General features: G+C 42.5%; 1 protein-coding gene across 1 annotated transcript in view; it reads right to left on the reverse strand.

Moving 5' to 3' along the window:
- Positions 1-24,353, reverse strand: part of OXCT1 (3-oxoacid CoA-transferase 1) — a 551,535-nt gene that overhangs the window by 331,267 nt on the left and 195,915 nt on the right. Inside the window, exon 7 of the mRNA XM_078675010.1 lies at positions 272-332. Within this exon, the coding sequence (XP_078531136.1) occupies positions 272-332 (61 nt within the window). The remainder of the gene's footprint in view (positions 1-271; positions 333-24,353) is intronic.

A 24,353-nucleotide genomic window follows, 5' to 3' on the forward strand; every position in this document is an offset into this window, starting at 1 on the left:
TCCTGCTGTTCCTGTGGTCTGTTTGTTAGCTTAAAGACTAACTATTTGGTCAACTGGCTACCTAAATCCTTGAAAAAAATTGTGAAAGTCTTTTTTTTTTAAAGATGCTACTCTCACCCACATTAGGGCCATGTTTTACCGTAGGGGTGGCTCCTTTGCCACCACTTCCAATGTATCTCTATAAATTGCTATCAAATTAGATTACTCAAAGACCACGTACAAACTTTCTACTCACATTCAAATACTGTTATGCACAATCATGTCGACATACCTCTACTATGGAAAGTTTAGCTGCTTTGCAAACTGGTGGGTTAAAGTTCCTTGCTGTTTTCCTGCAACCAACAAATTAAAGAAACAATTATAGCTCTTCTACCATTACAATTCTATACCAAATTTCTAACTTTAAAGTAGCAAGCATGATACTGGTTCTCAATGTGGACCGCATTCTAAAGCAACCTATCACTGCAGAGAACCTCTCCGGAATAATTTCAGTATCGAAATAGCTTAATTATGTCGAAGAAATTTAATTAATATAGAATAGGAGGGACATGGATAGTTAAACAGAGAACACACTAGCCACATAATCGGAACTTGTTGAGCCAGAGGTGGGAGAGTCCTTCATATATGTTGATGAAGTTTATGATGTAAAATTCTAGGGTTTGTAGGAGAAGGATTCAAATGTCCAGACACATGACAGGTTGCATGTCAGTGTGAAGGACTAATCGCTGGAATCCGATTGGCATGTGGGGATAAAGCATCAATAAAAGAATGGGGGGAAGAAAAAACGCAAACATCTTTCTTCAGAAAACTTTGTATGTTTAATATTATGTGTGTTTCGTAGAACTATTATAAGATTAAAATGGTAAATCGCAAAAATATCCAACCCGAGTTGGCAGCTGTTTCTTTTGCAGAAACTAATTAACATCATTTATCTTCACCACCATTTTAGTTTATAAATTAATTATATCCAGTTTAAGAATCAGAACTGGTGGAAAGACCAATTAGTCAGGATACAGGACTCCGTAAGGGCTACACATCTTTCTAAGGCAGAATGCAAATATCCATAATATACGGCGATCGGTGAAACAGCCATTAAAACCCCAACACACACAGGGAATGACAAGGAGTCGCGGCTGTCCTATAAAGAAAATCAGAGAGTTTGAGTAGAAAAAGCTTCAGGACAACACGTACTCTTGAAATGCAAAAAGCATCACCAAGACAACTGCCCTGCTCCCAGATGTAGAGTCCTTCATCTAGGGATGCTTCCTTAAGCCTGCACCCAGAGAAGGATAGGACTCAAAACCGAACCAGGCAGATGCAGGTATAAGCGCTATGTTGGAGGTCAATCTGCTGGAGGGCCCGGTACTGAGGAGAAACAAGGGGAATCAGCACACTGATGTGTCTGGAGGAATCGAGCCCCCTTGCTAAGGTACATGTAGCAATGTTCTGATTGATTCTGTTCTTCTTCCAAAAAGAGTTCTAGCAGGAGGGCCTCTGTCGACTGCTGCATTTAATGAATGGTATATCTGATAATGCAGACTGCCGTCTTTGAAAAGTGGGAAGGCTGAGACATGTTCAGAGGTTCCCAGTTCACAAACATCCACAGGAGGATGCAACAGAAAGTTGAACATTTCTACAAGAGCCCCTTTGTTGTCTTTAACGGTTTACAAAAGACAATGAAGTCAATTTGAAGAATATTGTTTACGAGGAAGAGACATGCGAGAGTACAGCCCATGAGCAACTGGGCAGAACAGTTTTAAACCAAATCAAGAACCAAGATCTTAAACCAGAAACAGAGCTGAGTGGGAAACCGTACCAATTCCACACTTGGACATTACAAACAATGGAAAAGCCATTTGGTTTAGCCCGAGAAGGTCGAGATGTTTCTATTTATTTTTAAACAAATGCAGTCGGCATGAAGATTTTAAAAGTATAAAACAGTACAAGTCTTGCTGTCTTAAAGTTGCATCCATGTTTGCAAAAGAAAACAAACAACAAAAAACGAATTCCTACAAGCTATAGCACCATACATTTTAGGCAGATGTACACAAATTACATCACTCATAGTGAAGATAGTCAATGGCTGAAGGGGCCAGACCACTGACTCATGCCTGCATGCGGTGGTATGCAGGAGTGAAATGTAAAAGACACCTGAATAGACCAATGGATTAAGAAAACTGACAGAAACCTCTGCATAAATGTATATAGGGATGTGCATATTACCTAAAAAAATGTGAGAAGTTAAAAAAAATGTATCAACCAAGCCATTGAAACTGCTACTGAAATGGCCTACTTCAATACACAGATTTAATCAGAGGTTGTTGTTGACACTAGCCTAGTTGGGTTAAGTGCTATTCTGGCACAGCACAGTTGACATCCCCATCCTCAAAGGCTTATTGTGGCATATGTCAGTAGAAGTTTGTCCCAGACAGAACATGCTTACTCACAACCTGAGAAAGAAAGTTTGGCCGTGGAATAAGCTTGTGAACATTTTGATGTGATCCTGTATGGAAAGTCTTTTACGATGGTAAGAGATCATCAAGCTTAATTGACTATCTTTGGTAATCCAAAATTCAAGATGCCTCCTCACACTGAACGATGGGGACTAGGATTCCAAGAGTATGATTATACCTTTGTGCAGCATCCAGGGAAGTATCAAAACACTGCTGACTACTTTCCAGAGTGCTTATACTAAGTGGAGGCACTCCATTCAAGATGGCTGAAGTCTACATTAATTTTATTGTAAAGTTAAATATGCCAGCTGCCATAGCGTTAGCCCAGATCAACACTGCTACGGGCCATGATCGTGACATGCTGAAGTTGAAAGATATAATTACACATCAGTCGTGGAACCGACCCGCTCAACCTCAACCAGTGATGGTGAATACCAACAGTACAAAAACTTTAAAGATGAACTATCAATAACTCAGGAAGGACTTATACTGTGAGGGTCAAGAATCCTAATTCCAGACAGTCAGACAGAAAATAATTGAAGTGGCTCACAAATTACATCATGGTATTGTTGCCACCAAAGGAGCTCTACAAGATCCAGTTTGGTTTCCATATTTAGTTGAGGTTTGAAAAGGAACTCAAGGCCTATGTAGCTGTCTTTCTACAAAAATTACTCAACATAGACTTATGTCAGAGCTCCCTAAGCACACATGGGAGAGAATAGCCATCGATTTATTTTATTCACTCAATAATGGAAATAATCTGATGGTAATTGTGGAGGAGTACTCCTGTTTTCCATTAATAGAGGATCTCTCATTCATAACTCATGAGCGAGTCATTGAGAGACTCGACTGCATTTTTTGCAACATGGGGCATTCCAGCTAGTTTGAAGTCTGATACTGGCCCGCCTCTAGACAGTCTATAATTCAAAGATTTCCTGGATAATCTGAACACAAAGCATCAGAAGAGTACACCTTTGTGGCCACAAGCCAATGGACTAATTGAGCATTTTAGGAATATGCTAAAGAATGCAGTACAGTGTGCAACTCTTGAGAGGCTCAGTTTAAAAACTGTTTTGATTTCCACCATACTAGCCTATCATCCAACATCTCACAACATCTCACTGAATCACAGGCAAATGTCCTGCGACTTTGATGTTCGGGAGAGCAATGACAACCAAGTTACCTCAATGGAACAACAAAAAAGAAGGATCAAGTACTTGGTTAATAAGAAAAAGATGAAAGCCTATGTCGCCAATCTAGTGATCGCCCGCCAACTACAAAAGAGAAAATCTGATGCTGCACCCTTCCATGTTGTGTCCACCAAGGGACATATGGTGACAGCGACCTGGAAAGTCTATTACCAGAGATTTTTCTGCTTTTGCCATTTTGATTCATCGTTCGTTTTATCAAAATGGTGGGGAAAAAACTGAACCTGAAAACTCAATGACTGATGCTACTTCTTCATTGTCTTCGAAAATCTCTGATAGTAAAGATGACAGCTCCCAGCAATCACATCAGGTTGAATAATTAAAGCCCCAAAAAGGGGGGAAAGGTGGGAGAGAGAGAGAGAGAGAGAGAGAGAGAGAGAGAGAGAGAGAGAGAGACCAAGAGAGACAGCGAGAGAGACAGCGAGAGACAGGGAGAGGCAGAGAGAGATGTGTAATTAAAAATAAATTATTTAACAGAGGGGGATGTAGTGTCTTGCATATTTTATGCCTGAATCCTTTTAGGTCCAATCGGACTCCGTAGAGCTGTCTGTGAGGTAGGTGTCAGAGTGCAATGGCATGAACGTTTGATTTTCGAATGCAAAGTTCGCTGTTACACATAGCAGAATAAAGATGTGTAATACTAAGCTCTGTGGGTGGCGTAGTCATTGTGGGGTATGGGAAGACTCCAACTACACTGTATAATGTATTCATTTCGAAGGTTGGTGCTGTGATGAAAGTAACATTTTAGTTACTTCAGAGTGAAAGAAGTAAAGTAAGAATATCGTACCGTCAAAAAAAGAAAAACAATGTGGGAGGAGAATGCATCCAATCAGTTTGGGGGATGCCAGTAACAGACGTACTGGGAAGGCCCATTCGTACGTGAATAGTTCACTTTACAGGAGTGTCCTGAAACATGTGATTATTCAGAACTCAAGGATGGGCTGAGGGAGTTTAAGTTTGGGGCCATGTACCCCCAATAATCAGCCACCGTGTTTCATACATGTTAATGAGCATGGTTCGATAATGTTAGCAGGAGACAGTCGGGGGTTTCTAGCTGCAGTGCAAGACGAGGCTACCTTAAGCCTGCCTTTTGGGCCTTTTTAATATGGAGCTTTGGGGGTGGTGCAGAGGATCTTCAATTTCACCCCGAGGTAGAGATGTAGGCAGTGCAGAGCCCTCAGAGCAGGTGTGATGTGCTCCATTTAGCGTAGGTTAAGGCCCATTCTGCCAGCCTCGTTTTTGTAGCATCCATTGAAGAGTTGTAGATTTCAGGTTGCTGGAAATTCGAAGACGAGGTACTTTGGAACTGGAAGAGATCACTTCCCTTCAACTTTCAGCAATCAGGTTCACCTCCTAAGCGAGACTCTGGTTACTGGGCAGGGAATGTATTCCAACCTCGGCTCACTCTATTAAATGGGCAGATTTCCCTCTACTAGCAGCTGTGATGTCATGCTGCCACCTGCTGGCTAGAGCCATAATGTTTGGAGGAATCCAAATGCAGCTTAGTCCCACCAATAAAACTGCAAAGCATGTCAGGCGCCATTCAATGCAACAGAGACTGGGCTACTGCGAGGTGCAGGGCAATACCAAGAATTGTGCTGAAACACTGCAATGCTAGCAAACACTCCCACCTTACCCCGTTGAAAGGTAGAAACACATCTTATCTTGCATGAGTTCTTCTGAAAGGCAGAGCGGCATAAATACCTTATTGAACTAAAGAACTAATACCTTCATTCTCAGACCCCTCTGGGAAATTCGTCCATCATTGTAAATTTGTAATATTTTCTTGTACATTCCTCACCCTTGCTTGCTGTGTTTGATATTGTGTTCTTGCCTTCTATAGTTTTACCCTACCTCTTCTAGTCTCCAGTTTATTTTTGTAACATTTCTCTCATGTAACGTAACTGGTTCTATTGTACAGCGATCTGACACCTTCGGGTAAAGTCCGCGCTATATAAAAATGCATTAAATAAATCAATAAAGGCCCTCTGGCCTACAGTATTGCCATCAAGCTACAAAAAGACCAGGCTAGAATCTGACCACTGCAGAGGAAGACTATATATACTAACTTAGCAGCTATTCGAGTATTAATTCTCCTTCTCAATGTCCCACATGAGAGCAGGTTTTCTTATTCGTGGGCTCCCAGCAAACGGCGCCTTCGGTGACAAATCATACTATCTGGCAGTGAAACTCATTGGACAGATTATATGACCGGCTGATAAGAACGAGTTCCCACTCTTTATAGCATCCCGACCAGCAAATCAAGAGGGAAAGTTTGCTGGAATCTGAATGGCCACAAAAGCCTACAGCTGCACTGTCCCAGAGAAGCACCTATCGGAAACACAGTACCTATCAATGGAACCTGGGACACTCCTCCACTTTCTGCCAGGCCAACCAAGATGTGTTTGTTGTGGAGGAACGTAAACCTCCTAGCAAAGTTCACATGCTAGAGACACTGAACCAGCAACATATGTGAAGTCCGGCAGCAGACAGCAAACAAGCAGATGAAAATAGCAGACCACAGTGTACAAAGACAACACTCCGAGCTAGAAACTAAAACTGAGCGCCAGATAAATGTTACACGGCCAAACTTAGACAATCTACAACATGGAACAGTCCCTTTGACACCCGGTGAAAAGGCAGTCAAACTGGAAGGACACATGATTACATTTTCAAACTCTGTTAGTGAAATACATCCACTAGTGACAACAACGTAGAAGATAACCAGCAATCGATCTCATTGCAAAGATACCGACCAGCCATGCATCCACGACGAACAATAACCTCTACATCCTAAATAAGAATAGTATTTATAGAAGAATTAAAACGATTGCAGCTTATGAACTCAAAACATTTTTAACACTTGTCTGAGACCAGTTTACTGTATTTATCGTTTCACAGGAGCTAAGAGTTATCTAACATATTTGATTGTGAGAAATAACCTAAGGCATCAGAAGATTGCACTATGACCTGCTGGAGAAGAGAAGTGACTGTTGCACGGTGGAGAACCTGCAGGTCCATCTCCCTCGCTCCCTGCAGGTCCACCTCCCTCGATCCCCACAGGTCCACCTCCCTTGCTCCCCGCAAGTCCACCCACCTCCCTCGCTCCCTGCAGGTCCACCTCCATCGCTCCCTGCAGGCCCAGCTCCCTCGCTCCCTCCAGGTGTTCTCCTCCTCCTCACAGGGACCACTGCTCTTGGCAGTCAGGCAGACGGCTGGTGCTTCAGCCTCAGGGCAAGATATGTTGACTTCCTGGTTGATGGCCCCTTACCCATCGTAATGTCTAGAAGACCTTGGTCCCTAGTCCAGGTTCCATTAGTGAGAAGTTGTGGTGATCTTCTCTCCTGTTGAGCAGTGAACCACTTGTGGGACTCATGTTCCCACCTTTATAGTCCAATTCCAGAAAATATGTGATTTAGTGTTTGATCCTTTCAAATGTGGATTACGATGTCAAGCCCTGTTGAAGTCCTCTTTCATGTCCACTGTTTGTCAAAGACAGAGTCAACCAATTCAGAAGTGGCTCCACAACACAGGCCACTGGAGTAACTGGGGATCACACCTTGCTGTTGACTTCTACTAAAATATACCTCACAAAGGTTCAAAGGCCTAAGCCTTCCTCTCAATCACAGTTCCCTGGCCCACAGTGCCAACCTGGTCAGTCCCACTGATGGAGCAAGGTTTCACATGTAAAGAGACTTGCTTGTACTCAACCCTCTCGAAAATAATATTAATGTACTAACTAACATGTATTGTCTTATTAATATTGCATTACACAACATATTAGGCATCTAGGGGAAGCTTGCCAATGTGCTTTTATTAACTGTAATCCGCTTGCACTAAAATGGCTGCTGCAACGTGGGATTTTCTACTGCGCATGCGTCTGTTATGCCCACGTGGCATGCTTGGTGGGAAAACTTCTGCGCAATAGAACTAAGATGGCCATTATGTGTCCTAACGTGGAAGAAGCTTGCATCGCTGCTTCGCTAAGCTGTCTGTTTTCGCTTAATATTTAATGCAATAGTATAAAATATAATAATGGTAATAGAGTAGAAAGAAGTAGTATACAGTGCATTAATTTATTTTGTGTTTCTAAACCGGTTTCCTTTCTATTTTTACATGTTACAAAATTACAGGCCTAAATGCTTTGCTGAACTATATCTTTGGAGAAACTGCGCCTGCGCGACAAGTCTTGAAGCCACAGAAGCTGTAGCCTTGACTCTAGGCCAAGGCGGACATGGAAGGCAGAAAATAGTGAACTCCTTGCCTTGGAGGAGGAAGCAGAATTGATTAAAAATTCTAAAAATGATTATTGATACATTTCACTACCGGACGGAATAAAGAACATGGGTAGATAAAGTTATGCGAGGTAACGACTTGAATACATGATTGACAAGTTGCTTCTAGAAAAATATAGTGTGATGGCTACTCCTCGTTCTTTGTCCAATAAAATTGTGGGATTCACACATTTGTAACATTTGGGGGTGGCACACTGACCTGAAAAATAGTATATCTAGGGTAGGTTTAGCTAGTTAGTTTCTCTGACTTGTCCGAATAGCTGACCTGTCACTGACCCAACGCACTCAATAGGTGATCGGGAGCAGAAGTTGCGGACGGAGCACTCTGTCAGAAGATTCAATAACCCAATCGGGGTTCTGGGGAGGAGATCGATGACCCAATCGGTGTTCGACTGATAGCTGCAGAGAGAGTTTACAACAGTGGCATTTTGAACTTTAACTGTGGTGCTGTTCTTAGCCTGTGGTGGCCCTATCCTTATCCAATTTGGTCCGTAACTTGTCCTGATTCTGGCTTGCAACTGTTCTTTCCAGCTGGCACCTATACTTTGGGATTCTTATTCTTTGACTCAGCCTATGACCAGGGTTGGTCATCACACCGTTCTAGGTAACTATAAAGTGTGGGTTTGTCATTGTACTGTTTTCCCTTTCTTACCCACCCGCTGTTTAAATGCTTAACAACATTTTCTCTCCAAATCATTTTGAAAATGTTTATGTTTTAAAATCTGCATTAGTCTAAACAGAATAAGAAATTAATTTAAGTTCATGTTTATAACTTTCAAAAATTTACTTAGATAAAGATTTTAAGCTTTTTCCGAGTTTGTGGTTATTCATGAAATGCTAAATGATTATTATTGCTACCTATTTTCTCTCTAACTCCCATGATCCTTTAGGACTATAGGTATCGGTGAGTTGGATTGGTAAGATAAATGGTAAAAAAAACAATTGATTGAGTGTAGGTTTACCTGTTTTAATGTATACATAAACATATGGGCCCAGGTGAGTATGTTGAGCGGGTGAGCCCGCGCTCTATCACCACCATCTCCCTGATAATCAGCACAGGTCCTACTGCCCAGTAACTCTTCTTGGAATCAAAGATGCCTTTGATGTGCACAGAAGATGTTCTGCTCCCCCTCATTCAGTGTGTGCTCAGACTACAGACCTCAGGAATGTCAGCAATACAATCTCCAGTCTGGTGGTTGCAGTATTCACCTTTCCTAGCCTCGCCAGGCCCTGTATTTCAAAAATAGAACCCACAGTCCCCTATTGCCATGGTCCATGCACAGGTGCACATGCACATCCCAGCATCCTCATACAAGTATCATAAGCTCTGCGGCACAACACATATTATGTGTAGACAAAGGGTGAGTAAGTACACAGTCACAGAACTTTACATGAATGGGCCAGTAGGTCCCACTCTTATGATACAGAGGAAAGATCTGCTCACACTGTTGAGAACTATAAACCAAAAGACAAGCATGCCGCTACCAAAAGGCTCATCTTACTTGACTCCAGGTAGAGGCAGTAGCCCTCTAGTACTCAAAGGGTATAGCTTTGTGTCCCCCTCCTAGTCCAACAAGACCGCATTACCATGAGACAGGCCTGTGTCATGGTGCACATATGTTATTCTTTTCTACCCATGACCGAAAATCAATACCAGGGTCCTGGATATCCTTGCATGTAGGGAACTCAGAGCATGGGTACAAGTCTGTCACCATGCAAGAGACTCTTCCATCTCAACATCTTTTCTACTGTAAAGATTTAGAAATCATCTGTGCGGACTTCAGATTACAACCCTCTAATGGTCATGGTTTGAGACGAAAGAGAAAGACATCAACAAGGCACCAGGTATAACTTCAGCAAGGCAGACTAGAATCACGGTAAGAAAATCTTAACCAAATAGTCATTCCTGGGCCTTCAAACTGCCCCAAAGACACTGACCAAGCTATAGAGCATTTCACAACTTCAGTCCACTATGGTTTTGTAGAATGTTCCCCAAAACAGATGACTAAATAGTGTTCCTTCTGCAACTTAGCAAAATACATTAAACAATAAATAGCTGATAAGAATGGAGCTAGAAGACCGTGGGTAAGGTATCACACATTTGACCTTCGGAAGAAGAACAACATTAAGCCCAAAAAAGGTGATGAAGGAATGCTTACAATAAGTCGAACCACTGGTAACCGCTCGGGGTAGCATTCCAGCCCACTGTTTTTTTTACCCACTATGCCGCCTCAGATTAGACACAGCTATATGCAAACCGTTCTTGACCCTTTTCCAATAGAACAGTTCAGCCCAAACTGCCAAATCAGGTCCTCCCTGAACCGGAACACAAGAAACCCAAGACCAGTTTTGCTCTGATTGGGTCTCGTCAGTTGGCTATAGCTTAGTTCCAGAGGCACAGTAAGCAAAGGACCCACGTGTGGGCATACCTTTGTCTACTTAGGGTGTTGTATCAAACACAAAGGGGATGAGGAATATTTCTTGCAGAAACAAATACAATATAGAGATACCCGATAATATGCTTGAGGCATCATTCATGTCTTAACAGGCCATCACACGGACGATGAATTAGGCAATGAATTTGGCAACCGATTTTGTAGAATCAACTTGGAAATGAGGCAACAAACACTGGGAAATACACAGGGGATAAATTAACTCCTGGAATGAAGCAAGATTTATTGTGTTTGCTAAGTATGTTATACCACGGCAAGATCGTGCAAACGACTGTTCACAAAGTTACTTGAAATGTTTTATTTTTCTCTGTCCCAGTAACATTGCCTCTAGTAGAAACCTAATTTTAAATAAATTTGGACCTCAGAAACAACACTCCACAAACCATCCATTGCTCAGGGTGGTAAACAATATAGTTCATAGATTCCACATCACTCAAGTAGGTATCAAAGAGGTTGCATTTGGAAAGCAGTCCTCATTTAGTCCAAGTGCTACGATGGGGATGTCCCATGATTAATATGCAGATGTGTTCCATTGCCGAGAGTGCTCATCTGCATACAAATCTGGTATCCTGACTTTCTTTTTAGTCCTGACCTCATGCTAATCTAGCACATGTGCAGAGGCCTAGGCATAGCGGACTATGCGGGATGCAGGACCATTCCTGTGACCTTCAGTGGGGTACCAAGACCCTCATAGAGATGGAGAATTACCGTAATTGACTTGGGTATTGCACATAAAGCGGCAGTGACAGCACACCTTGTTTTGAGATTGGTAGAGTGACCCGACCTCGAGTCAGTGAGAGTGTGGCCTACAAGCCTGCTCTTATAAAGTTCTGTTATGGGAGTACCTAGCACCTTTTGCTAACAACTGTTGTGTAGATCATGTGCATGTATAGCATGTGTGTAGCATGTGTGCATCATGTGTGCAGGAGTAGGGCTCTTTGCGTGTATGGATCTGAGTACTGAAACAAGTCGGTCATTTTGGCTACCCCTGGTTTAACAGGACACAATAAGGAGACAGCTTCCCTAGAGAGTGGAAGTGTATTATCTGCATTTCTGTGGCTGGAGGCGGGCGATAACGACACTGAACTGAGAAGGATGGACACAGGGCTACTTGAGAAATTCCACTAAGATCTTTGTTAGAAAGGGGCTGTGGATAACTTCTCCTGAGCACCATCGACAACGTCCACTTACTAGCCTGGACCAGCGTGAGCGTCGATGACACCAACAAGACCATGAGCACAATCCACTCCGGCTCTCCGTCAAACCCATTCCCGCACCACGTCTTCAACAAAGCAAGCAGCTCCATCGCACCCCACCTATGCAACGTCATCAATCTCTCCCTTGAGACCCCGACCTTCCCAGAGAGCTGGAAACACGCCGAGATCAACGTCCTACTCAAAAAACCCAAGGCAGACCCAAGAGACCTCAAGAACTTCCAACCCATCACTCTGCTCCCATTCCCGGCCAAGGTCATCGAGAAAATCGCTAACAGACAGCTAACCCAATACCTCAAAGAGAACAGAATCCTGGACCCTTCCCAGTCAGGGTTCCGCAGCAACCACAGCACCGAGACCGCCCTCATCGCCGCCACCGACATCAGGACCCTGCTAGACAACGGGGAGACTGCAGCACTCATCCTCCTAGACCTCTCCGCCACCTTCGACACCGTCTGCCACCGCACATTACACGCACGCCAGAGGGATCCGAGACAAGGGTCTGGAATGGACTACCTCCTTCCTCTCCGGCAGAACCCAGAGCGTCGGCCTTCCCCCGTTCCGTTTTGAAGCCTCCGAGATCATCTGTGGCGTACCTCAAGGATCCTCCCTCAGCCCGACACTGTTCAACATTTACATGGTCCCGCTTGCACACGCCGCCCTACAACATGACCTCAACATAATCTCCTACGCCGACGACACTCAACTGATCCTCTCCCTCACCAAGGACCCCATCACCGCCAAAGCCAACCTCAATGAAGGAATGAAGGCCGTCACCGACTGGATGAAGATCAGCCGTCTGAAGCTGAACTCGGACAAGACAGAGGTCCTCTTTCTCGGCTCCAACCCGTCAGCCTGGGACGACTCCTGGTGGCCAACATCCCTGGGGGCAGCCCCGACCCAGACCTACCACGCACGCAACTTGGGAATCATCCTTGATTCAACACTCTCAATGACCAAGCAAGTCAACGCCATCTCCTCCTCCTGCTTCAACACCCTCCGCATGCTCCTCAAGATCTACAGATGGATCCCAACAGATACAAGAAAGACAGTCACCCAGGCCCTCGTCAGAAGCAGATTAGACTACAGAAACGCCCTCTATGCGGTAGCCCCGACCAAGCTCATCCATCGACTACAACGCATCCACGGCACGACTGATCCTCGATGTACCACGACACGGCCACATCACCCCCGACCTGAGAAACCTGCACTGGCTCCCCGTCAACAAGGGGATATCTTGTTGACGGGGAGCTGCTCATCCACTCACACAAGGAACTCCACAAGACCGCCCCAGCCTACCTCAACAGACGGCTCTCCTACACCCCCAACCGTCAGCTACGCTCCGCCGACCTCTCACTCACCAAGGTCCCACGCATCTGAAGAACAACCACCGGCGGGCGATCCTTCTCCCACCTCGCCGCCAAGACATGGAACACCCTCCCACTGAGCCTACGACAGACCCAAGACCTGCTGACCTTCAGGAGGACACTAAAGACCTGGCTATTCGATCAGTAGCGGCCCCCCACCTCCACCCCCCAGCGCCTTGAGACCCTCACAGGTATGTAGAGCGCTTAACAAATGACTGATTGATTGATTGATTGAGCACTGCCATTTGGTGGATGGTAGGGATGAAGGATGGAACTTCAATTTGTTCTTAAATGTGAGGCTGTTTCTGCCCTTTTGTAATTCCGTGATTCCTGTTTGAGAGATGTTAATGGCAGCCAGGTACAGAAATGTAATTGTGCTCATGTTGCCTGTTCTCTAGTTTTAAGACAGGCCAAGCACTATCTGCTAGAAGAAGCATTAGTTTACACCAAGGCTGCGTCTTACATGCAACCTGAGAAGGACATATAAAAGAGAACCACCGCAAACCGTTTATGAGATTTGAGACAGTGCATTTACATCCAGAGTCTATAACCTGTATAAAAGTAGGGCCTACACCATTCCACTTGGTTTCAGTTTTAAGTTCTTCATGATCAAAGATGGTGGAGCTCCGCAGAGTACTCAAAGGACTGCTGTCCGACTTGGGGTGGTGTCTGTCATTTCTGCTGGAGGGAAGGAGTGTCTGCCTAGTAGCCTGCCTGGGGCAAAGGGGAGAGAGAAAGAAAAACAAAAGAGAAAGCAAGAAAGAAAAACCAAGAAAGAAAGAAAACAAGAAAAAAAGAAAGCGAAAAAGACAGAAAGAGAGGGTTATTGGCTGAACAGACAGCCAAAGTAAGTGAACAGTTGGGGAGTGAAACTAGAAGTGACCGATGCTGTAGAGGGTCTACAGGTACATCCATGGTTCAAGATGGGAATTGCTACATCTGCCTTGAGGTTCACCTGGCCCATTCCGGACTTCAACTACCGAGGTATTTGTATCAGACCAGTGAGGCCGCCTCAGCTTCATCGTGCAGACAGAACCCCTACTGCAGGCGAGATCCAGCACAAGTACCAGATCACCACGGGACAGCAGATCAATTCAGGGAGATGGGTGTTAGAGAAGTGATGGCACAGAGAGGACACTGAGAGGGGGGTGAAGCTCCACAAGAGGGTCGTGGCCAATTGAACTGTGTGGTGTTAAGTACTGATGTAAGATTAAAATGTATATCTTCTTTTCTAAAAATAAAAGCACTGAGCAGGGACACTGAAATATTGTATCTGTATTTTGACTGCTGCATTCTGAGCTTCTGCTCCCACATTACCTCTCAGAAAAGCCTGTGGTTGCTCATCGTCACTACCTTAAGAGTGAAAGGGTTTTACTTGGCCACGTTTGCATCCCCATAGTAGGATGCGCCCCAGTACACCATGTCAAATGATCTCAACCATCATGGTTGTGGCCCAGTAGCCCATGGCCTTCCCACCCCCTCCACCACCCTCTCTCCCCAATTTTAAATCTGGTAGGACAATGGGTGGCAAGCGGTGTGAGATTTACAAGTGCCACTTCCAGCTTTATGTGACAAAACAGTAAGTTGTCTTGAACACAGCATTAACCTCTCTCTACAATGCCAGACAAGGATGGAGTAAACCTTGACACATATCCTTAGATCAGTTGTGGGATCTGTGTTTGGAAAGAGGATGGGGGCTTCCAGAAACATGGACAGAAGAACCTTGATATTTTTGTTAAAAACCAGCTAGAGAATCTGTGATGAGGTTTGGAGAGTAGCTCCAGTCTACCTGATGTCCCCTCAGACAGTGTGTGACATCAAGTTTCTCAAATTTTCTATTAAAACTGCTGTCTAGATGCCCGGCGGGGTGCACGTTTAACTTGGCTGTAACGATCTGTTTATTAATGAGATCCCTCAGTATTTAAAGAATACCTTATACAATATGCTGGTGATGTTTAAATAATCTCTCAGTAAAGCTAAAAAAAAGGCTACAAATATTCTCAATAGACAATCCAGACAGCAATGTGACTGGCTGATAGATCTCAACACAAGCAAGACTATGGTAGCACTGATCAACAGGGTGCACGAGAGAAGGGGCGTCATGTATACCCCTGCAACCCTGCGGTGCACGGGGGGGAGGGGGAGGAGGAGGAGGAGGGGTTGCAGTCTTCTCTTTATGGATGATAGTTTTGCTTTAACCAGGGTTGTGCATCATTTGTATCATGCTACCAAAAACGTCCATAACACCAAATTATTGTGTCATCTGTGTTTTGTATATTTCTTGAAGGGGGGAGGGGGTGATGAAGGGAATTGTGCTCCACCCGCTTAACTTTGTCTCGCGCGAGAGTTGGTTCAAGCAGAAATGTCTTCTGGATACTGTGTGCCTTGGTGGGATGCACTTCACCGGGTTCGCTGCTTGGCTTACAAAAACTGGTTACACATAAGCATCTCACAAACCTTTTATACAGGACTGCACATATCACTGGCGATTAACGGACACATTCACAGGGGAAGGCTATGTCACATGATTTTTACCCATTAGCAAATGGTGCAAATCAGAATCATATGACAAAAAAAGTGTTTGCGGTGCTCCTGTTTTTCACACAGAAGCCTTCCTTGCATAACAGTTTTAATAAAATCCATAATTGTAGCAGATATTTCACATGTTCCGCAAGGAAATAAGTTACACTATTTTACCCCTCTCTATCGCATTCTTTCATTGTGAGCTGCAAGAAGTTGCTCCAGCAAATACTCCCTGTTTAATTGCTGCAGATGGTGCAAAGCCAGCGCCCTTGGGGGAGTCGTGCTATTGCATCAGCTTGGCATCTTGAGGGGTCCTTGGGAAGCAGTTAAGATTTGATATGCACGTGTTAAGGGCCAGGGGGCTCAGAATAAAATACATTTATATTTTTTCAGAAATAGAGAGGACCAATATTCACAAGACTGGAAGACAGCTAGTGGAGCAAATGACGAGGAGCTTTCACATCACTTCTGTGTTGAGAAAATCTACAGTCTATTAATACGAAGCCCGAGTCAAAAATATTTTTATAAAAACATACCAAAGTGCTTGTGGGGTTTTGCAAGAAGCACTAATCCGAGTCTCTGGGGCGATGGCTCAAAAGGCGCACCCTAGGAAGCGGGCACACAGTACTACTGAGTTGGTACTACTGAGCTGGTGAAGTAGCAGCTTTTACACAGATCCACGTGTAGATCTCGTAAAGAGAGATGTATGTCCCCTTCTCTCTGACCCAGAGGGCTTCTTTATCTTTCCAGCTACCACACTCTGCACCCCCTGCCCACAGCTGACTTTACTTAAGGATAGGCTAGGTCATTTTAGGTCACGCATGTACGCGGTTTGTAGCAAGACATATTGTGGGCTTTCCAAGAACAATCAGGAGCTTGGTGCCCGCCAAATCCATTGGTTGAGATTCCTCTCGCTCTCCTTTCACTGCTTCTTATTTGTGTCCCAGCTTGTCGGTCTGTTTTTATCCCTCCAATGAAGCATGGCCTCTTTACCATCACTTTTGATTGGCTGCATTCTGTATGTACTTCCACTGCTTGCTTTTCAAGCACTATTTTTTTTGTCAAGCACTCTGCAAGAGTGCATGCTTTTTTCCAGTTGCTTTCTTTCATCCATGTGCCTCTCCGCAACCACTTCATGCTGCACTCGCCTAAGTTTACTTCCCGCCCATTGCTATTTCACCGGTGCGCTTCTCCCCCATCCACTCCATATTGCTCTTTCGGCCATTGCTTCTCCTCCCCACCCACACCTTCCTTGTTGCTCCCGCACCCTCCTGTTTGCCCGCTGCATCTCCTCAACCCTGTGCTTCCCCTGCTGCCTGCACTCCCATGTGTTTCTCCTCAAGCCACTTCTCATTGCTCTCTCATCCTTTGCTCCTCCTCCCCCGCCCATGCCCTCTGTGTTGCATCCCCATCCCTGTGTTGTCAGCACCTCCATGTTGCTTCGGCACCCCACTGCTTTCCACACCTGCTTTTTTGTTTTAAAAAAAAAAAAAAAAAAAGTTTGCACATCTCGGATTGGTAACTAAACAAAATAAAAAATGCCACGTCATTTTGAGGATGTGCACGTGTGGCGCTCGCACCTACAAAACGACACTGGCAGCCATGTCAAAAGCTTTTTCATTCTTAAGCCATACTGCGGTCTAAAATGTTAAGTTTAACTTTGATTTTCTCCGTCCTTCAGTGTTGTTCTTGATGGAGCGAGATTCAGAAATACATTTGTTTCGACTCGCAAAGTTAAACTTTCATAATATAATTGTATTAATCAGCATGGAGTGATATGTACTAAATCAACTTAGATTAAACCGCATAAATGACATAAGGGATTAACATATGTGCTCTGTGTTGCAACTGCAAGTGTGTGAAAAATAATTAATTAACCTTGTCTATTGTCCTTGTCAGTATTAAATGCGGCTGTTTTGATTAATGGCATGTGCTTATTTGTGTGTGCTTATGTTATGTCTTTATGTGGCACACGTTTGAAAAAGAATCCTGTTTGCTGCTTTCTATGCTTCAGCTAGGTAACATAGATTAATGGGTTAATAATTAGCAAAGGGGGTGGGTAACAGAATGAATTCTTATTCTTTCATTAATTGATGTCTTGTGTTTGTTTATACATTAGTTTTGACGAATGGGCCTAAGAAAATGGCTGGCAGTGCTGCAAAGTATGAAACTTGACCAGAGTGAAACCTTCACTCATGCGCAGACGAAAGAGCATTTTGCTGAACTGACAAACGTTTAATGCAGAAGCAATCATGGTCGAGTCGAATGTGTTCTTGGTGACATTTCCAAGGACAGGATGCAGTATGGCTTGCCAAGATTAGGAAGTGAGAAGTTTGTGCAAGGAGAATGTATCTTTTTGAGGAAGCAAAAGGATGGAGAAACTAAGAACAATAAGGGCTATGATGAGGCCCCAGACTTGGTCAGAAAATATGACCTAATGGTGGACTGACATGGCTCAGCCAATTAGAAGCTCGGATTTTCAGAAAGAATGTGTGATAAAGATACTTTAGCTAGTCAGAAAAGGTACAAAAACTGACCTCTTTGGAGGGAGGGCGCTTCTCGCTTTCTGAATCCTGAAAGGCGTGCCGTGCTGAAGGACTTTTTGGAGCACGTAAGGATCAATAGGGTTATTGACTATTTCCTTAGGCTAAGTGAGTTTTAGTTAGGGAACTTGGGTGATGGAAACTGTTTATTTGCTTGATTCATGCTAATTGATTTACTTTGAATTGTCATCCTAATGTGCTAATCCTCAATTAAAAGCTGCTGAAATTGCTAATCAAGAACTCAATGAAATGCACTTACTGGAATGAAGTTAATTAAATAAGACTTTTGAACAACAAGCTGGCCTTGGTATTTATGGTCTTGTTACCACTAGTTGATCCATTTACCTTAGTGACTTAATTAATATGTTTTATGCGCAAACCATGGTATTGTATATAAATGTGTAAATAGTTTGTGAATAAGGTTCTGTTTAATTAGGTCACATGATTCAGCTGCCTTGGTAGCGTTGCTGAGACAGAATTTCTATAGGGGTGCTGGATCAATTCTTTGGTAGCAGAGGATGGTTACTATGGTAACTGACATGTTACATGGTAATTACATAGGATCAATGACTAAAACATGCTAAGTTTGTCAAGTTGTTAAATGTCGAAAGGTTTTCTCCAGCAGTGTGAAAATTCCTAGTTGTGCCTGCATATAAGTAGTGTGACAAGTAAAGTAGCACAGTGCATTTGTTCTGTTTCAAAATAGTGGTATTGTCATATATCACTAGTGTTGTTGACGTACAACACGAGTTTAGGGAAACTTTAGGTGTGCTAGGTAGAATGTATAGTGAGGGTTGTCTATGAAATTGCAGCTTTCGAGTATAGGGACTTGGAGCCTGTTTTAAAACTCACTGCGAATAGAGTAATAGAATTTATCCGAGCTTGTGTGAAGGGTAAGGGAAGCGTCGTCTATTCTTACTGGCAAATGTGGATTTCTATGGTTGGTTAAAGTCCTGCCAAGATTTCATGTATGTATAATTAGGGAAACTTTCCGTTTGAAAGTGCGCAAATGATTTTGTAATTTCGTTTGAGTCAAACTTTGAATTGTAACTTAAATGTGCATTCAGAGGGAAACGTGTTCGTTATTACCTGTTAGAAGGGTAAAGTAGCGATACTTTATCAACGATTGAATATTCTGTGATAATAGCGTCGTCTATTTCACGCAAAAGAATACCTGAATGATTGTATAAACTGTCACTTTATTTTAGCGGAACATACAAATGGTTTGTTTTTCTGTCGTTATTAATTGAAATTCATTGAAAAGTTTTGTTTAAAATGGCGCTGTGAAAATATTTTGTGAAGGAGGGGTAAGCTCTAGGAGCGAGAGACGCGGAGCTGCAGCGGCTGTGTACGTCACAGGGATCGCGCTGTGATTGGCTAACATACGTCACAGCTATCGCGCTGATTGGCTCACGTGACTCAGACGAGCTGTTAGCTGATTGGCTCATTCTGAATACGGCAATTCTATTGGTTGAGTAAGGTGGTGACGTAGCTCAACCAGATTGGCTTGTTGGTGAGTTTCGCGGACGGATTGGCTGGTTTGCGGAACAACCAGGAAACGTTTATGATCATTAAGAATTAAGCGGATTTGATTAAAAACATGGGTTATTTCTACAAGAAAGAGGAAAAGAAGCTTACATGGCTTCAGAGATTGAAAAATTATATTAAACCTGACAAGAAAATAGAAACGCGAGTTGGAAAGTTACTTCATAAATACAAAACACCTGCAGCCTATATGGAAGGTGAATATGGTTATCATACTTGCCTTTGGTTTGATAGTTGGATGGATTATACCAAAAATTATGGTGTTTTAGCATGGCCAGAAGACGGGTCATTTAATATGGGGGTTTTGAAAAATTTGAGAGAAAAAATGATGGCTCTTGTGCCGAAGCCTAGACCTACACAATTTGAAGCTTTAGTTGAATGGGAGGATGAGATGTTTGAACTTGCACGAGAAAACAGTGGTATAATTAGAGGTCCAAAATTAGACATAAAGAGGGAAACTCATGAAGATGGAATGCGTCGTTGGAGAAAGGCAGACATGTGTAATGGTATGTACCCAGTGAGAGTAATGGTTACTGAAATACCAGGTCAAAAGAATACCCAAAACTAAAATAATATTGAAGAAAGTGAATTAGAAGATCCAATTTTAGAAGAAATTTTTAGTACAAATCGGAAACAGACTCCTTTTAAACCAGCTTGTACATGGTCTACCCGATGGTTTCTACAGGAACCACACCAAGTGCACCGCCACTTAATGAAGAATCACCCACATTTTACCCGAACAATACACAAACTCCTGAAAGAGTAGAAACGAGAACTAATTCTAGTGCATATGGTGAAAGTTTCAAGAAATTAGACTTCAAGAAGTCAAATGGGAACTGGAAGAGATGAAGAAATTCCAAGTGCTTCAGAATATTTACGATCAAAAGAAGAATTAATTCGACAGTTAACTAAAGGCATGGAAGCAGTAACAGTTCCAGTAACAATTGGTCCTGTTCAACCTGTATTCGATCAGGGAGAAATTAGACATCCAGGTTTAACTATTCTATTAAATGCAGAAATTCAGAAAGTGGCTGAAAAATTTTACTCAGATTTAACAGAAATACATCGAGAAAAAACAATGATGCCTGATTTAACTTTTAATCCAGGTTCATTATGCAGAACATCAATTGCTGCAGAATCGGATACTGAAACCCCAGAAAAAAGTGTTGAAAAATCAAATGCAAGTTCTCCAAAACTTGATGTTGCTAGATTAAAAGCAGATCTGGAGGAATTAATTATTGGCACAATTGGACCTGACAATTTAAAGCATTATCAAGATGATGAATTATTATTTATTTGTAAAAGTGTACAATGGAAAACGAAAAATAAATATGAACAGTTAGAAGAATTAGCTACTGAATTAGAAATTGACATGAACAGACGGAAGTATTTGGGAAAACACTACAGATTAGAATTTACCGAAAAAGACATTGAGAATTTCAATTCGATGGGAAGAATTTTGCATATAACAGATTTGATTGTGTACATAAAAAGATTGGGAGATTTAAGCAAATGGAGAGTGAAATGGACAAAGAAAAGAGAGGAAGAAAGGAGAGAAAGAGGTATAGTGGCACATCAGTATCCAATGAGGGAAATAGCAGGAGGTGGATATGTGCATGTTCCTTGGTCAAGACAGGACATTTTGTTGTTTACAAATGATTTTCCTCGGCTCAGAGAAAAGCCTGTGGAATGGTATCGACAGGTGAATAGATTCATCAAAGTCTCAAAAGTTTTGTGGATTGATCTTGACGGATTCTTTGACATAGCTGTCCCATCAGATCTTTGGACAGAATGTAAAGTTTCTGTAAGTTGGCCAAAAGTAGAACCTGCTCGAGATACAGTAACAGGTGCTCCATCATCGGAAGTCATGGGTCTGTATGATAAGGTAATTTACTGTTTGAAAAACAAGATTCCTCCAAAAGAAGTTGATTGGGTCAAAATAGACAGAACAAATCAGGAGCCAAAAGAGTCAGTACATTCATTTTATGAAAGATTACTGTTGGTGTTTAAACAATACAGTGGCTATGAAAAATTAAGTGAAAAAGACATGAGCCACTTCATATACAGGTTTGTTTATGGCTTAAGACCAGAAATTGGAGAGATGATTAGAAACGGAATAGTCGGTTGGCAATCACTCTCGGTTGATGATATTTTAAGGAAGGCTAAATACTGCAGTGATGAAATAGATGCCAAGCAAAAGAAGCTAAAAGAAAAAGCAATGTGGGCACAGGTGAAGGTAGCTGAACAGCAAATCGCAAATTTGGAAAATAAAAATGTCAATATTAGTCAGAATCAGAATCAAGGACAATATAAAGGTAATAAGCCAAAATTCAATGTTAATATCGAAGAGCTGAAACAAAAGTTACCTTGTTTTAATTGCGGCGAAATTGGACACTGGAAAGTGAATGTAAAAATCCGCCCAGAAATTTTAAAAATGCATCATTGAATCCACAGATGCAGAATGATGTAAATCTGCAGCAACAGCTACAGCGACAGTTAAATGAGTTGAATCTGCAGCAACAGCTACAGCGACAGGTAGTGAATCAGCAGAGTCAGATTCCACAACCGCCACTTCCAAATTGTGTGAATGGTCAAAGGTACAATTCGGAAACGGGATTTTGCGGAGGTGATCAGGTAATCAGATCGCAAAGGGTGAATGTGCCAAATGTTTCTCAACAATTTTTGATGACAGAAAATGGAGGAAGTGATTCTGAGGATTACTTATGACGGTGCCTGAGAGAGGGGGAAGAGTGTGTGCTTGGAGCCACTCTTGAGGTAGATCAGTCAGGTCCATATATAAATGGTAAAGTGAACGATGTAGAAATCACTTTTCTTGTGGACACTGGTGCTACCCGTTCTACTGCTAGATCAGTGGAAATAGAAAACCTGCCTCTCTCTGGGGACTCAATCCAAGTAGTTGGCGTACCTAATCAGCAAATTAAAACAGATTTAACAGAGCCTGTTAAGATTGAAATAGGTAAATTCAAAGACAAGCACAGGTTTGTAGTTTGTAACAGCAGTCCTGTAAACTTTTTGGGAAGGGACATATTGTGTAAAATGAACTGCAAAATATATTGCTCACCGGAGGGTATTGAGCTTCAAACATTTGAAGAAGATGGGCTTTACAAATTAACAATGTTAATGGTTGAAGCAGAGGAAAGTAAATTATTTCCTGCATTTGACAAAGATATTCTCCCAGAAGAATTAAAAAAGACAGTTAAAGCTGAAATTTGGGATTTGACAGGAAGTGAAATGGGCTTGATGAAAAATGTTGACCCAGTTAAAATTACAGTGAAACAGGGAATAGATTTTCCAAACATTCCTCAGTATAAAATGAAAGCAGAAACGATTGAAGGGGTCATTCCAGTAATTGACAAATTTATAAAACAAGGTGTACTGAAAGAAATTGAAAGCAGTCCTTGTAATTCACGGATTATGGGGATTAAAAAGCCAAATGGAATTTACAGGATAGTTCAGGACCTGAGAAAGGTTAATCAGATAGTTGTTCCATGTTGCCCAGTTGTTCCAAACCCAGCAGTGATTCTTTACCAGATTCCGCATGATGCAGAATGGTATACAGTCATTGACCTTTGCAATGCGTTCTTTACTGTTCCATTGCATCCAGATAGCCAGCAAATTTTTGCGTTCAGATTCCAGGATCGCATCCTAGCATGGTGTCGTATCCCTCAAGGGTATACAGAAAGTCCATCTATCTTTAATCAGTTGCTAAAGAAATCTTTGGAGAATTTGAATTTACCTGGTAAGTCAACATTGGTGCAATACAAATATGACTTGCTAGTGGCTGCATAAACACGAGATAACTGTGTAACAGATACCATTACCCTGTTAAATCACTTAGCAGATGAGGGACATAAAGTGTCTCCTGCAAAATTACAGTTTTGCAAACAGGAAGTAAAATATCTTGGTCACAGAATTGCAAAAGGAATCAGACAGGTGACAGTTGAGAGAATTAAAATGATTCAAGGAATGCAACCTCCAAAACACAGACAGGTCAGAATGTTTTTAGGAATGGTTGGTTATTGTCATCAGTGGATTAGTGGATTTTCAGTAATTGCAAAACCACTGCAGAGTCTAACAAAAGCTGACATAAAAGACCCAATTGTTCTGACAGAAATTGAGATGGAAGCTTTTGAAAAGCTAAAGAGAATCTTGTGTGAAGCTCCAGATTTAGGCATGCCAGATTATGAAAAGGATTTTGAGCTATACTGCAGCGAAAGGGAAGGATGTGCATTATCAGTCCTTATTCAGAGACATGGAAAACTGAGAAAGCCAATAGCATACTTCTCAGCAGTTCTTGACCCTGTTGCAAATGCATTACCAGGTTGCCTAAAAGCAGTAGCTGCAACAAGTGTGAGCCTTGAGCAAAGTGAGGGAATCATTATGGGATTTCCTGTAAAAGTCTATGTGCCCCATTCAATTGAAATTCTGCTTACCAGAAGTAAAACACAGCATTTGACAAGTAACAGGCTTACCAAATATGAGAAAGTTATTCTGGGATCAGATAACTTGTCAATAGCAAGGTGTGTGAATTTAAATCCTTCCACATTATTGCCTGATGGTACTGTAACTGAAATTAGAAATGAAAATGATGTTGATCACGAGTGCTTTGATGTTTTAGAATATTGTACCAAGCCTAGGCAGGACATTAAAGATGTTCCTTTGCCTGAGTCAGATTTTGTTTACTTTGTTGATGGTTCTTGTCTGAGAACGGATGAGGGTTTTCTGAGAGCA

This window comes from Lissotriton helveticus, chromosome 2_1 (genome assembly GCF_964261635.1).
Source record: "Lissotriton helveticus chromosome 2_1, aLisHel1.1, whole genome shotgun sequence".
Classification (NCBI taxonomy): domain Eukaryota; kingdom Metazoa; phylum Chordata; class Amphibia; order Caudata; family Salamandridae; genus Lissotriton; species Lissotriton helveticus.